Source organism: Papio anubis, chromosome 13, assembly GCF_008728515.1.
Source record: "Papio anubis isolate 15944 chromosome 13, Panubis1.0, whole genome shotgun sequence".
Classification (NCBI taxonomy): Eukaryota; Metazoa; Chordata; class Mammalia; order Primates; family Cercopithecidae; genus Papio; species Papio anubis.
In genome coordinates this window covers 97,152,750-97,168,316 of record NC_044988.1, presented here as the reverse complement: position 1 = coordinate 97,168,316, position 15,567 = coordinate 97,152,750, and the positions used below count along the sequence as shown (strand labels likewise).

The 15,567-nt window shown below is 51.1% G+C and overlaps 1 protein-coding gene across 2 annotated transcripts in view; it reads right to left on the bottom strand.

The window, feature by feature from the left end:
* Positions 1-822: 822 nt before the first annotated feature.
* The window catches only part of STXBP1 (syntaxin binding protein 1), an 81,678-nt gene continuing 66,933 nt past the window's right edge, over positions 823-15,567 (bottom strand). The window contains exons 16-20 of one of the 2 annotated variants that reach the window (XM_003911919.3): positions 14,988-15,089; positions 13,286-13,371; positions 10,940-11,094; positions 9,009-9,134; positions 823-2,750 (exon numbers count right to left, since the gene is read on the bottom strand). In XM_003911919.3, the coding sequence (XP_003911968.1) occupies positions 9,025-9,134; positions 10,940-11,094; positions 13,286-13,371; positions 14,988-15,089 (453 nt within the window). In that variant the 3' untranslated portion in view covers positions 823-2,750; positions 9,009-9,024. The remainder of the gene's footprint in view (positions 2,751-9,008; positions 9,135-10,939; positions 11,095-13,285; positions 13,372-14,987; positions 15,090-15,567) is intronic. The other variant, XM_003911918.3, reaches the window with a different exon arrangement.

The window sequence follows — 15,567 nt, the reverse complement described above, 5'->3', positions numbered from 1 at the left end:
AGATCAGGATCAGAACGAGAATGATGGGGAAAAAGAAGTAGAGACAGAAGTCCCTGCAAAGGGTCTCACTCCCCTGCGCCCAGCATTCTAGCGAGTTTCCTGTGTGGCCTCAACCCTCACCTAGGGTCCACTCTGAGAGCTGGGCCCACCTCATCACAGTCTTCTCAGGTCATGAGCAGGTTCCAAGACAAGCAGGACACGCACCAGCTTCCATCCTGGAGAGAAGTTCATTGTACACGTAGGGTGGGTGGTGCAGCAGCAGGAGCAGAGGAGAGGTGTAATGCTGGTGAAGTGACCTCACTGCGTGCCCTAAATACACAGGCACCACATGATTGGAGAGGGAGCATCTGCAAAGATGGAGCCCCGCAGTGTCTGCATTAGAAAAGCATTCTAAGGCTGAGGCGGGCAGATCACCTGAGGTCAGGAGTTCAAGACCAGCCTGACCAACATGGCAAAACCCCGTGTCTACTAAAAATACAAAAATTAGCTGGACATGGTGGTGGGTGCCTGTAATTCCAACAAGGAAAGAAGGAAGGAAGGAAGGAAGGAAGGGAGGGAGGGAAGGAGGGAGGCAGGCATTGTAGATAAGGAGAAACGCGATGGAAGAATGGCCTCATCTCTAGGCAGCGTCCTGTTGCAGCTAGAGGCCCAAGACAAGTTCCATGGCTAGTCCCCAGTGCGAGGCAGCTACAGATTTAATGCAAGCCATGGGGACCTGACTTGACCATGCCACAGCTCGGGGTGGCCGCCTCCTCTGTGACGAACCACTGTAAAAGCTTTCTCCTTCTGTTGCCCAAAGGAAAGCCAGACTACAGGCCCCTGGACACCGGGAAGGGGTGCTGATTTCTTTATTTATTAGACTCAAGTGCTTTAGTACAGAATGGTACAGAGATGATATATGTTTGTGCTTCAATACTTTCAAACACTGAGATTCTGATAATTTTAGGGTAAACAAGTTTCAAGACAGACTAGCTTTTTTAAAATATCCTTTTGATAAATTATTTTCATATAAATAACAGAGAAAGGGAAACCAACATCTTTGACAAACAAGGTCCTGAAGCATGAGCACTGTTTGGTCCGAGGGAGGGGACAGAACAAGCAGTGGGAGTACGACACCCGGAGCAGGTGCCTGCGGTTCTGTCCTAAGGAAATCAGGTCGTATAAGTTGGGAGGGAGACGGGGAGAGATCTGACGACTAATCTCAGTGCAAGGGGAGATTTCAAAGCCTTGAGAAGAGAACACCACAATGCAGCGAGCGGAGAGGGCGGGGGGCAGGCTCTGAAAGGGAGGTGGAGGCGGCGCCGAGCTCGTGTACAGCACTTTGCGAGGACATCACTAGACGAGTAATACACACATGGCTTGCAGGAGGTCAAGGGCGGCGAGGGGGCTGGGCAGGGGACATTTTTGTGACTTCCACTGTTATATTTCACAACAGCAGCAGGACAAATGGTGTGCTCACCACTGGAGAATGAGAGCTGCTGAGTCTTGAGGATGGCGAGACAGCCTTTCCTGCATTTGCTGCTTTAGTTTCTGCTTTAGAGCTAAGTTTTATACAGAGAATAAAATGACCATCTTCTCTTACAAACACGATGACGTATGACCCCACACGACACGAAATAAGGTATTACGAAGTATCTGAAACTGAGGATAATCTGACTGAAGATTCTTGCCGAGAGGGTACAGGGTCTGTGTGAATCCAGTGGGCCAAGAACCTTCTCCACAGCCACAGCCCTCTGTTCAGGCACCTCCAGAACCCATCTGTTCTGGTTCATTCCTGACCCTTGAACGAAGGCTGACTAGGGAAAATGAGCTGTTGGGGTGATGCCTGGGGACAGAAGGGCCTGGGCCACAGGCTCCGGACTGTTTTTCCAAAGAGATGGAGGCTCCCAGCGGGAGTTTGCTTCTCACCTGTCGGGGCACTGTGACAGACTGGAGGACTTCCCTCAGGATCCCAGCACTGTGGACACAGGCCGGGGAGGAGACAGTTACGGGCTGTGGAGGAGGACGCTGGCCTGGCTTCGTGCAGACACCCCAGCCTCCACCCACAGCCACACCACTGGGGGCCTGAGACACTGGGAAAGGCAAAGAGGTCTGTTCCACCTCGGACCTCCTGAGATGTCCCGATTGTCACCTCCCAGGTTATTTGGATGAGAGCAGGCCCTGAGGGGTAGAGACTGGAATGAAGATAACAGATTAGTCCTCAGTGTGAAATACTCCAAGAACACAGACATCTCTATGATTCTCAACGAGGACAGGAACAACCCCAAACAAGGTTTTAAAAACACCCAAATTTCTACCGTTCCATACCCAAGCAATGTGCACATGTCACCCAGGGTTATGTACAAGGTCACAAATCTTAAATAACGGGGAGGAGGCGTCCATTCATCCTAACAGTCCAGAAACTTCTCCTGCTGCACACCAACTGCACATGAACTTCTCCTTTCAGGATACATATGTAAGATACTCTTTTAAAAAAACACAATGCATTATTTTCTTTTGTTTCAAACAAGAAGAGGGCATCACTGAACACAAGAACGCAGCGGCAACAGTGCCGGCCAGGGCGTGCAGGGCTGGGGAGGCAACGGACGCAAAGAACTGAGGCGGGCGGTGGTGGGAAGCTGTGGACCGCTGTGGGATGGGGCGTGTTTGGATGGGCGACTTATTTTTTTAACTGCTTATTTCTTCATCTGTTTTATTCAGTTTCTTCAGCGTGTCCAGCAGTTTCTGTGGGGTGAGGATGTGCGTGGATCCTGGAGGAGGCAGAGAAGACAGTGAGCTTGCCAGTTCTGGTTTCTAACACTTTTCCTTTCCTGTGCTTCTCGACTGCCAGATCTGCACCCACCCCCCTCCCCCACCCTCGTCTGGGTCTAGTGGAAGCAGGGAGGGGAGCGGGGGTTGGGGTTGGGGTCCCATTGCAATAGGCCTGGGAGATATTCAGGGGCTGTGGATAAACAAAACACATCCTCTGGCTCAGGCAGGGTCCCAGGCTGCACCAAGGAACGAGCCGCCTCGCCATCAGGGTGCAGAGCCATCTGCAGGTGATGGGCAGCTGCATTTCTAATTCACTCTCAAACTCCAAGTGAAGCCGGGAGAGAAATTCCAAACATGGCAAGGGGGAAAGGTTGAAAATGGGGCCAGAGTTGGTAGGGGGACCATGTGTGGAAAGCATGGTGCCTGGGAGAGGATGCTGACAGGCAAAGCCCCCTGGGAGAATCCACTGACCTCTGGGAGCCAGCCAGTTGGTACTGCCCTGGTGGGTGGGACCTCAGGTGTGAGAGGGAAAGGGCCAGGGGACCTGAGGCCTTACCTTGCAGAGACCGCGTATTGTAAGAGATTAGAAATGCTTGCAAAAATTTAAGCTAATGGAATTAGATATACTTCTACTGCAAAAATAAAAATAAAAATAAATGAAAGTCTTTTTCATAAGGAGAGAGAGAGAGATCTAGTAAGTGCAGTAAAAAAAGATGCATGGGTCGTGTGGTTTGGACATGGACTTAAACAGAAGACAGGTGACCGGGGTGGTGTGTGGGTGAGCATGAGGCCCGCACGCATGCAGCAGTGCGCTTCAAAGAAAGGTCCTGGTGGGAGAGAAGAACGGAACAAAAGAGACCCGTACTTGAAAATGTGCCTCCCTGGAGACGTGGCAAAGGAATGGGCCTTCATGGGAGCAGGGGAGCAGAAACCACTGGATGCCAGATTTCCACCTCAAGGGCAGGCAAAAGAAGGCTTTGGCTGGCTCATTGGGCATGACTCCAATACCAGGGTCCCTATGCATTTGACCACTGACTACTCGCTCAGCTGACCCAAGACTGCTGGAACTGCAGCCCTTCCTGGTCACTCCAGACTAGCAGAAACTTGGAAAGCCCTCTCTGTTCTTCCAACATCCCTTTCTCTGCAGTTCAGGCCCCAGCTGCCCACTCCTGGCTGAGCAAGGAACTTGTCCTCAGATGGACGCCCTGTGCATGCGGCCTGCAGGGGCCCTGTGCTGGAAAGCTGACTCATTATTCTGCAGACCCGAGGCTCCTTCAGCAAATGTGATGCAGGTTTCAGGAGTGTGTCCCTGGGCTTCTTTATAGCACTCCTTTCCCCTGAAGTCCACTCATTTCTGTGACCTTACCACTCCTCCTGCTTGTCCTAAAAGAGGCCAAAGGCTGATGTACAAATGAGGAGAAAGGACGCACATTACAAGGCTTGCCCCAGACTCTGAAGAGTGAACCATTGCCAGGATGGGGGGCCTCCAAATTGCAACTCCATGTAGCCCACGTGTCCAAATGCTGAAAGACGGCCTGTCCTGCAGAGTGTGGGGATTCGCTTGGGAGCTTCCTCGTTAAAGGCAACAGCAAGGAGCGCATGTGCCAGAGAAAACGTCCCCGAGGCCCTCCTTAGCCATCCAAATGACTCCAGGAAATAACAGGGCAGACTCATCTTAGAGGCTGCATCTGAAGGAGTTCCTCTGATCAGATGCTGATTCCCAAGTCCTCCCTGTCTCTGCTGATATGTCAATCTAGGATTTGGGGGAGACCAGACAGAGGTTAGGGAATTCATGCACTAGAAGTCTCTCATATTATCTAATCACTGACCATTCATTGCTCCCAGTCTTGACTGAAGAACAATTCTAGGACTGAGTACTGGAGACAATCAGTGAAGCCTCGGCAACAGGCATGGGCCTAGGACTTCACCTGTGTAGTTTCCTTAAGGGAACCAGACTAGCTGGTGTAAATGCTGACCATCAGAAAGCCAATTCTTCACACTCAATCATCCGTGTTGTGTTAATAAATTGGTCAAGCTTCTCACCACTATAAACATTGCAAATTAAGCTGAGTGAGTCCATAATCCACATTTTGCACACGTTCTCATTTTGAATCCACAGATGACTGACCATAGTGGTTTTCCAGAACAGAGCAGCAAGTGGGCTCTATTGCTCTGAGGGTCCTATTTAGTCCCTATAACTGGAAGATTATGAAATGTAAACAGTGGTCTCTAAAAACTAAATTGACGCCCACCCACATGACTGTGTACATGTTTTCAAAGCTGTGGGCCAGACACAGCAAGCTCTGATGGGACAAAATCCTTCTTTCTATGCGGACAGAATCTGAAAACCGGAAGTGTTCTTGCAGGCTAGCTGGCCCAATCAGTCTTGAGTTTGGCTGAAGCAGACCTACTGACTCAGAATATGCAGGGTGGCGCCAGAAAACGTGTACGTTTAAGAGCAGCCCAGGTAAGTATGATCATCAGCCAGGTTTGGAAAACTGGGATCCGGCCCTCCCCTCTCATCCTACACATGGGACACATGAAGGCCAGAGCAGTCAGGTGCTTGCTCAGGGTGGGTGGCATAGACAGGAGAAGCAGTGCCTCCAGACTCTTGATTCTCAGGACCCCTGGGAGGGGAGGGGAGGGGATGGGCAGGTGGATGCTTAAATAGCAGCCAGGCAATAGGTGGGCCTGAATTCAGATTCAAATCTGAGTACCAAAGAAAAATGAAACGTACCTGATCCCAATGTGGAATGAAGCAAAGTAATCAATATAAAAACCCTCAAACTTTCTCCCAGGTGGCCCCCATGTAGTACAAAGATCTGATCCAGTCTTCAGCTCTCCCTCATTTGCTTCTGACAATCTCTTGGGTACTCCCCAGTGAAGAGTACTTTTATCATAAACCAACCAGAGCAGAGAGGTGAAAATCTAATCAAAAGATTTCATTTCTTAGACAACGTGGAGGGATTGGTGAGGATTTAGCGAGAGCTGTTGGTTAACCCTGACCTCGGGGGAGCCAGCCTCAGCTACAGGAGGGAGAGGAGCCGGGAAGAGAGGGTGCTGCCCCATCACCCATGCACGGTGTCTGCTAGGAACCCTCTCATTTGCTGTAGGAAAACTCATCCTCTCTTAAAAGATATGTTGGGCCAGGCGCAGTGGCTTATGCCTGTAATCCCAGCAACTGGTAGGCCAAGGCTGGAGGATAACTTGAGCTCAGGAGTTCAAGACCCGCCTGGGGCAACATGGTGAAACCCAGCCTCTACCAAAAATACAAAAAAATTAGCCGGGCGTGGTGGTGCATGCCTGTGGTCCCAGCTACTAGGTAGGCTGAGGTGGAAGGATCGCTTGAATCCAGGAGGTCCAGGCTGCAGTGAGCTGAAATCATGCCACTGCACTCCAGCCTGGGTAACAGAGTGAAACCCTGACTCAAAAGAAAGAAAAAAGACACAAAAGATATGCTGTCACAATACTGGTCTTTAGGACACTCAGGTTTTCTGATGGTCTGCACTGTCCTGCACTTTGGTCACCTGGCCGATCATAACAGAATAGGGCAAGTCAGACCTTAATCTGCTTTCTGACCTCACTGGTATTAGGGCTCTGTGCCTTGCTTAACTGAATGCTCTAAAACCCAACACCACTCAGCAAATGATTTCAGAAGCCAGGGATATACGGAGTCTGTTTACTTTCTCTTTGTTTTGATGGCAGCTGAGACCTACTGTGCTGATCAAATATAATGCAAAGGAAAATACTCTGCAAAGGAGAAGCTTGTTCTGAAGCAGGGAAGCCCAGCAGGGAAGCCCATCCTAGCAGGAGCTTTTGCAGTTTGAGCCTGTGTTGCTTTCAGATGCTGCAAGTGGTCTGGTATTGCTGCAGACTCGACTGAACATTTGTCTTTCTAGAAGTCTTAAAATACATACTGCAGCAAATCCATCCACCTACCTGCAGTCTGCACACAGAACCAGATGTCTCTGATTTACAACCTATCAAGGTGCTTCTAAGGAATGATTTTTTTTTTTTTTTTTTAAAGAATGGCTTTTATTCACCCCGTACTGGCCTTGCTTTATAGGGAGGGCCAGCCCACGCAGGATGGGAGCTATAGCCCAGGGCTATAACCAGGTCCACTTTCTGCTTTCCCAGCTACTTTCAGTTCCTTAGCACACTGCTGCCCTGACGTTCATGTCAAGGAAGGGAGAGAGGAGGAGATAAGCAGCGTAGCCTCCTGTTCCTACTTTTAGGAGGAAGCATCATTTTCCTAACATACACAAGCAGCTGCTGATGCCACCTAGCCAAGGTTCTGATGGGCCATTCCCCTGAGGCTCACCAGAGAGTGAGAGAGTGGGCAGGACTGCACGGTTTGAGGCACAAATCGTAATCACTGAATGTACAGAATGTCAGAGGTCCTGCACGCCTGGGGGCACTGCGATCCAGCTTCCCTGTGCTCCTATGCTATGGCCGAGAGAGCGAGGGTATCTTCCTACAGCCATACAGGTGCCCATGGAGGAGCTGGGGTGGAGGCCAGTCCTCCTGGCTCTGAGTCCAGGTCTCTCTCCACTGCTCACAGGGGACTCAAGCTCTGTGACTCACTGGGCCACATATTGGCTCAGGTGAAGGGGCTTTTCAAGGGTCCATTGTCAATAATATACACAAAGTCAGGTACACAAAATATGGCCTCATGACAGAATGTATAACAAGCTAAGGAGTCACCGATGTGATGATGGAAGCCTGCCATTTAAACACATAGGAGGTTCCCATCATATCTGAAGGATGGAAAGAGAGAGGAGGGAATGAGGACAATTTTGAAGATCAAAATTTGGATAGTCGGCTGTGCGCGGTGACTCATGCCTATAATTCCAGCACTTTGGGAGGCTGAGGCAGGCGGATCACCTGAGGTTGGGAATTCGAGACCAGCCTGACCAACATGAAGAAACCCCGTCTCAACTAAAAATACAAAAAAAAATTAGCCAGGCGTGGTGGCACACGCCTGTAATCCCAGCTACTCAGGAGGCTAAGGCAGGAGAATCGGTTGAAACCAGGAGGCGGAGGTTGTGGTGAGCCGAGATCGCGCCATCGCACTCCAGCCTGGGCAACGAGAGCGAAACTCCATCTCAAATAATAATAATAATAATAATAATAAATAAAATAAAATTTGGATAGTCTACTAAGCAGACAACAGGTTCTGGGTAACAAGCTTGGTGGGAGACAGAATACACTCTCTAAAACCACACAGAGCATTAATAATAGGTTTATGCTGGGCACAGCGGTGTGGGCCTATGGTCCCAGCTACTTGGGAGGTGGAGACAGGAGGATCTCTTGAGGCCAGGAGTTTGAGGCTGCAGTGTGTTGTGATCACACCTGTGAAGAGCCACTGCACTCCAGCATGGGCAACACAGCAAGACCCCATCTTTTAAAAAAAAAAAAAAAAAGAGAATACATTTCTACTGAAAGGCTCTCGGACCTTCAGTGGGAGAGAGAGGGGTATGACTACTCAACTCTCGAAAGGATCCACAGAATTAAAAGTAATTACTAAAAGAGCAAATGACTGTTAAGTGCTGTTTCCTACAGAGGAACATGAAACAAAAGCTCTTCCCACTAACGATTGGAGCTCCCCAAGGAGATGGCGGCTTGTGACCCAATTACTCCTTATCACTTATTTCTTGAGAAGTGCCTGTCCTAGGAAAAAGGTATTCACACCATCTGTCCAGCTGCCACTGACCTGGGGTCTATTCTGTGTTCCCTGCCAAGCTTCCCTCATGACCAGCCATCTCCACCACCGCCTGCCTTCCTGGACAAGGTGTTCCCCAAATGTCCACTGGCCTCGCTCTCAGACCCCCACACCCAGCAAAATCAGGAACTTTAAATTCCTTGTGGGGGCCACAAATGCATCCCAGACCAGCAGGCTTGGGCACTGTGCCTCAGGCATCCCCCAGAATTCCAGCTCCCTCTCTGACAACTGTTCACAGCAGTCATTATCATTTTTGGTTTCCACCCAGCGGCCTGCAGGCGCCTGACTGAGCAGTGTGGAACCCAAGGCATGAGTGAGCCAGCAGGTCGGAGCCCGGAGGGTTCATGGCAGGGCTGTGAGGGCAGCACTGGACACATTTTCAATCGGTGTTGAGAACTGCAAGCATTTTCTTGTTGAAACAAAATCAAATAAATAATAAACTAAAAAGGAAGAAATAAAGAAAAAGAGTGACGGAATAATCAAAGAAAGCCCTTCAGAGTGGAAGAGTTTCTTTTCTGTAATAAGCTGCTTTTACTTTGTTTCTTTGGCTCTCACTCCATTGTTGGAGCCTGATCCTCAAAAGATACCCTAGAGGACTCCCTGAAGTCGGGGTGTCTCAGGTCCATGAGAAATTTGGTGGGAGTAAGAATGTGAGTAGAACCTGTGGGAGAACAGAGGCCAGCTGACTGCTTGAACAAAGGTACGTCACAGGAACATGCCAACTTAGGCCTACATTTTATGCAGTCAATGAGGTATGAGAAAGCCAGACACACACATGCGTGCATGCATACACACACACACACAAGCGCACACACACAAGCGTGCACGCACACACATGGCAGCAAGGCGGCTGGCATGCACAAAGCAGGGGAGGCAACACAGCGGACGTCAGCTGTCTGTGCAAGGCCCCTCCATGAATCTTCATGGGCAACTTCATACCCCCAGGTTCCCACCTCCCAGTATATGGAACCTCAAGTCAGGTCTAAAGATGAAGGGGAAGATTTACACCCAAAGCCTGGCTGTGACAGCTTCTGTCCAGAAAAGCTGTGTTTGAGCTCCAGAATTACTCCCTACATTCATGCAACACATATGCAAGCAGGAAGCAGAGGGCTTTCTCACAGGGGCTACACAACGGGAGGGCGAAACAGTTATGTGGAGAGCTGGTGACCTGACACGGGAAGCTGGAGGGCTGTGGCGGGGAGGTACAGTCTCCCCACCGGATTGTGCTCTCAGAGAGGCGGCTGACAGCCCCAGATCCATCTTGAAAAACCCAGGAACAGCCATGTGGACTGGTCCACGGAGTCTGCTCACTTGGATACCTTGTGGAGGTGCTGTGACTTGCTCACCCCAAATTGGAAGTATAAAACCGCCACTTGTTATTGAGATAATGACTGTGCCTGGGATTAAGACCAGTGGTGGGCACCTATGGCAGAAGGTCAGCGATGCCTCCCAGCCGGGGCAGCTCCAGGCCTCTCCCTGTAGCAGTTCATGTGTAAGTGGCCTGAGAAGCCATCCTTGGCCCTGGAGAGTATAATTCCCCACCGGGTGCAGAGCACACCCCTTTACAAATGGAGGCCAAGAGCCTTCGCCTCTTCTTGCTCAGCGTGAGCCTGTTTCCACTGAGAACAGAGCCCAGCCAGGGTAGTGAACATGACAGCTTCTTGCCAGTGTTGAGAGGGCCCCCCAGGCTGGTGGGTTCCCTCCATTTTGTTAAGGGCAAAACAGAACAAAAAGGGAGGCATCTGGAGAAAGCAAGACTTTTCTTAGCTCATTCATCTTCTTCCAGCCCTAAACATCATAGAAGCCCCCAAAGGCAAGAGAAAGGAGAAAAAGCTCCTGCTGCGTTAAGTCAGCTCCTACGAGTCGCTTCCTCTCTTTTGGAAAACGAACAGGAAATACGAGAAAGGGCATGGCAGAGCTAGAAAGTGGTTGGAGGTGGCTGGGGTAGCCCTGAGCAGAGTCCAACGGTCAGGCAGTAGTTTCAGGCAGCACCTGCTCACAGCTGTCCGTCCATCTCCACCTGACAAGTGAAGAGGGCAGCGATTGACTGCCATTCACTGCCCATTTCTGCCTGGGCATGAGGCCAATGCCAGGAAACTGACAGACCTCATCTTGGGCCTAGTTCCATGCTGTGAGTATTACTGATCCCATTTTGTTGAGTAAAAAAATGGTTGGAGAGCTCCAGCCACTTGCTCAAGGTCCCCTACTTGCAGTTTGCAGAGCAGGAACCTGAGCCTGAGTCTGCCAGACCCTGCGATCAGGCACTTCTTACCTCATGAGGCTGCCTTCCACTGAGAGATGCAGCAGGGCAGACCAAGGAGGGAACCCTTGTCCCCTAGCTTCTGCTGTCCACAGAGACTAAGTTTTGTGGGTCAAGGGAGTCTATGACAGAATGCGACACCAAAGCGTGGAATGGAGTTGAGGTGCGATGCGGCGGCGCCTTCCGCTGGAAGCATGGCCACTCACCTATCAGCACCTCCCACTTTCCGTTGGCCTGGGTCACCTCGTAGGCGCAGCGCATCTCATTCAGGCTCACGCCCCCAAGGATGAAAATGATGAGGCGGGGGCCACTGCGGTACTCGCCTGGGGCCTTGTTCTTATGCCAGTGCCCATAGCGGGCGCTGAGAGAGAGAGAGAGAGAGGAAGGGAGGGAGAGTGAGAGTGAGAGAGAGAGAGAGAGAGAGAGAGTGCACGTATATCAGTCAGTTTATCTGCACTCACGGCATCTAGTGCTTCATACCCCAGTGGTTTGTTTACATATTAGGTCTGTACACTTGTGCCCCAAACAGAGTAGACGCTTAGTGAGTGTTGGCTGAATTTCACTGCAATGCAATTTTCAAGTGGTCTGGTTCCCAGGAGAAGAGTCACTATGAACGCCTGTGCTGCTGTGACCTTGTCACTCTTAGAAACATGCAGGCGACAGACAGGATCAGTTCAGCTCTGACGTTTTGCTGGGTCAAGTTCAGTAGCATCCCCCTGCTACAGGCTCATGCAGACGTCTACCCCAAGTCGTGCATGCCTCTGAGCTTGCCTGGGACACTCTGCTGTCACTGCGCAGTGATGACAGTCTAAGAGCTGTCTTCAGGCTGGCACACAGATCCCCTGAAAACATGTACTGAGTGAGGGCCTCCCCAGTACCACATCCCAAGGAGACACAGGCCTTGACCAAAAGGTCGTCGTTGAATGGGGAGGTAGGGAGAAGGAAGTGAGCCCAAATCCTGGTCTGATGAAGAGCTCTGTGCTATAGGGCCAAGCACAGGGAAGCCCTGCAACCCTGTCCAGGCACCACGGGGGAGGCTTCTCCATCCCTGAGCTGCCTTCTGGAAATCGCGGTGAAGCCAGGCAAGAAGAGTACTTCAATGGTGGGGCTGCTCCCAGAGGGGCCTCCCTCTGTCCCTGGGTTTCCTTCAATAGCCTTTACCTTTGACTGAGAAATAGGAACAAATGGGTTGTTCCCAGGTTAAGAAAATGAGAAAAATGAGATGAAAGGAGCAAGTCCTTTCTGGCCACTGCAATGCATCACCTTTCTTCCTGACTCATGACAGCCTTACAGTCACTTTCCAAACCAGGAAGAAGCCTGGGGCACCGTTTGGGCCAACAGAGAATCTCACGGTCACTTTCGTTCCTTGTGCAATCATTTGACATCCCGTTCTCATCACCCAGCCTGACTGTGGCGCTACTGGGGATTTTGTATTTTATGCCATGTTTGGCAATTTTCGTTTTGCCTCTGCTGCCATGAGAAGGGCTGCACAATGACACAGAGGCCGCCACAGGCCTCTGGCCCAGCTGAGGCCAAAAGTGAACACAGAGAGAGGAGACGCAAGAGAGAAGACAGGCGGGGAAAGTAGGAGAGGAGGGACAGAGACGTGCACATCCTGGGGTGCCAGGAGTGGCAAAGCTGCAGTGCCAGGGTTGCCCTCTCGAGCTGATAACTCTACCATCCCGAGTGCGTGCTCAGCCCTCACTGTTCTCAGGAGCCACTGTGTGCAGAGACCACGTGTGGTACCCACTTGTCAGCTGGGGGACATGTGGGCTGCTCCACACTTGGACTGCAGGAGTAAAGCTGTGAACGCTGATGCGCTGCAATTTTAAACACGGTGGTGAGGCAAGATTGGAGAAGGTAACACTTGATTAAAGACCAAAGGAGATAAGCGGCAAGCCATGCAGACATATCTTTTGTTTGTCTGTTTGAGACGGAGTCTTGTTCTGTCACCCAGACTGGAGTGCAGTGATGCAATCTTGGCTCATTGCAACCTCCGCCTCCCGGGTTTAAGCAATTCTCCTACCTCAGCCTCCTGAGTAGCTGGGACTACAGGCATGAGTCACCATGCCCAGCTAATTTTTGTATTTTTAGTAGAGATGGGGCTTCACCATGTTAGCCAGGCTGGTCTCAAATACCTGACTCAAGTGATTCAACCGCCTTGGCCTCCCAAAGTTCTGGGATTACAGGTGTGAGCTACCGTGCCCAACCCATGCAGATATATCTGGGGACAGATAATTTCAGGCAGAGGGAAAAGCAAGTGCAGTGGTCCTGAGGCAGACGTGGGCCTGACTGTTCGAGAAGTGCGAGGAAGCTGGCACGGCTGATGCGGAGTAAGGGAGGGAGGTGTGAGGGATGAATCAGAGAGGAACAGGATGCTGGAGGGGGAAGGGCCGTGGGGCCACTGTGCGGACCTGGCCCACGCTGCAGCTGTGGGGAGCAGCAGCAAGAGGGTTCTGGCAGATCACATAGCCACACAGTGGGACTGCTGCAGAGCTGACATCCAACCAGAGCTGGCCCCGCTCTGTCCTTGCTCAGGGATTTTCACCTACCTGACGGCAGTCGTACTGAAGGAGGCAGAGGATCGGGTAGAGATATAAGGGTAGTGCTTGGTGTCAAGTTTGTCCTCAATAGTGTCCTAGAAGGAAAAGAGACAGATATTAGCTTGCCATCTGTCTGAAAAGTGCTGACGGGAACCAAGGCCAGATGATCTGGAGAACATGTCACTTGGCAAAGCCATGGCCAGGTTTGCAGCAACCAGAGCTCCCTTCCCTGCGGCCAGAGGTGCCTAGCACAGGGCTCGGTTAGACCAGATGCTTTGTAACTGTCTGGACGCTGAGATAGCCTGCTTTTTAAGAGAAGTTTTTTCTTGCTTCTCTTCCAGTTTATTCACTTTCATAATCTACGTGAGGTTTTATAAATGATGCATTTTGTCCAATAAATTCCTGATACTTGCCATCAGCCTTGTAGAAACCAGGCACAAGCAGTCTCTCCTGCACAAAGGAGTCTTACCCACTCCGTTTTCCAAGTGTCTAATTATCTGGTGGGTGGACTCTCACCATCTACCTCCTGCTGCCTAGAAATCCACACTCTTCCTTACAGCTCCCACATGAAGCCTACACATGTCTCTTTAGGGGATTGGAGAGGAGGGGGAGCAAAAGGGAGCAGAGAACAAAGGAGGGAATGAGACAGAGGGGTTGGCTATCCCAACAAGCAAAGAGATATAATAGGTTTCTAGATGTTTCATGTTCACTCATCCTTTTAGTTTGTGGATTTTAAAAATGGGAGCTGACTCACTCTATATATTTAAAATACATTTATATTAATGTACAATTCAATAGGAACACCTGGGCTGCCAGGAATTAACTAAGGGATCCCAAGAAAAACTCCTTCATTCTCTAGACCCTAGTTTTGTTCACCAATCAAGTTGGAAAGATCTAGTGGTGCGGGATTCTATGCAGGGTCTCTTCCCGCTACAAGGAGAGAAGGGAGTGACCCCACAGGGCTATGGTGGTGGCCACCACCTTATACACCTTCCAGCCAACAACTGCAAAAACACCTGCTGCACTAGAGGCTCTGTGCAGACGACACAGCAGCTGAGGGGACAGGACCAACAAACGAAAAGGCGACCCAAGGCACCGAGTGGCACATGTGCACTAAGGAGTCCAGGGGAGGCCTCCGTGTGCTGAGTGCTCAGACAGATGGGGCAGCAGATGGAAATGGTGAGATTCAAGAGGGGCTTTGATGGAAAGCAGGATCTGGGAAGGGAAGTGGAAGGGTGAGAACATGCCAGGCAAGGGGCTGCTTTGGCCAGAGGAGCAGAGTCTGATTTGCTGTGTGTGGAGGCTCAGGTAGGGAGCAACAGGAGGAGGGCAGGGCAGGGCAGGCAGGGCTGCACTGGGGAGGTGTGCTGAGCCACCTGTGTGGAGATATGATGTCACTCATCTGACCTTTGAGAGGCACCTGGGCCCCTCTGGATGCGGCACCCTAGAGGGGTCTCTGTTATAGGAGCTGAGTCCTCCAAGACATAACGACAAATAGATCTGGGGCTGTGCTTAACAGTCTATCAGCTCTTCATAAACCCGCAGGGCAAGGGGCGCCACGAGGGCTGAAGGAGGCCTGGATGGGAATCCTCAAGTGGAGGCAGCACCCGTGAAGTCAGTGGCACCTCGCAGCAGGTGAAGCTGGAAGCATCCAGGCCGACAATCCAAGGGCCCTGGGCCTGGTTCTTCCTCCCCACGCCCCAGCACTGACCTCCATGATGTCCTTGATAATAGGAGTCCACCGTGAGAGCTGGTAGGTCTGCTCGCTGATGCGCTCCTTCCGCTCCGGCTTGCTCCGGCGACGCAGCGTGGACTGCATGCACACACACACCAGGTGAGAACCTGAGTCAGGGCCACTTGGGCCCTAGGTGACCTCTGCTACTCTCTAGAAATTCTCTGAAGGACCCCAGAGGCAGCAATGGCAAAGAGTAATGGGGGGCATGGTTTTCCTTGGAATAGCCCAAAATGTGCCCTTTTGGGAACCTGGAGCAAACTTGTTCTTTAAAGTAATAAAAAGGCCGGGTGTGGTGGCTCACACCTGTAATCCCAGCACTTTGGGAGGCTGAGGTGGGCAGATCACCTGAGGTCAGGAGTTCAAGACCAGCCTGGCCAACACGGCGAAACCCTGTCTCTACTAAAAATACAAAAATTAGCCAGGCATGGTGGTGTGCACCTGTAATCCCAGTTACTCAGGAGGCCAAAGCAGGAGAATTGTTTGAACCTGGGAGGCAGAAGTTGCAGTGAGCCAAGATCTTATCACTGTACTCTAGCCTGGGCGACAGAGTAAGACT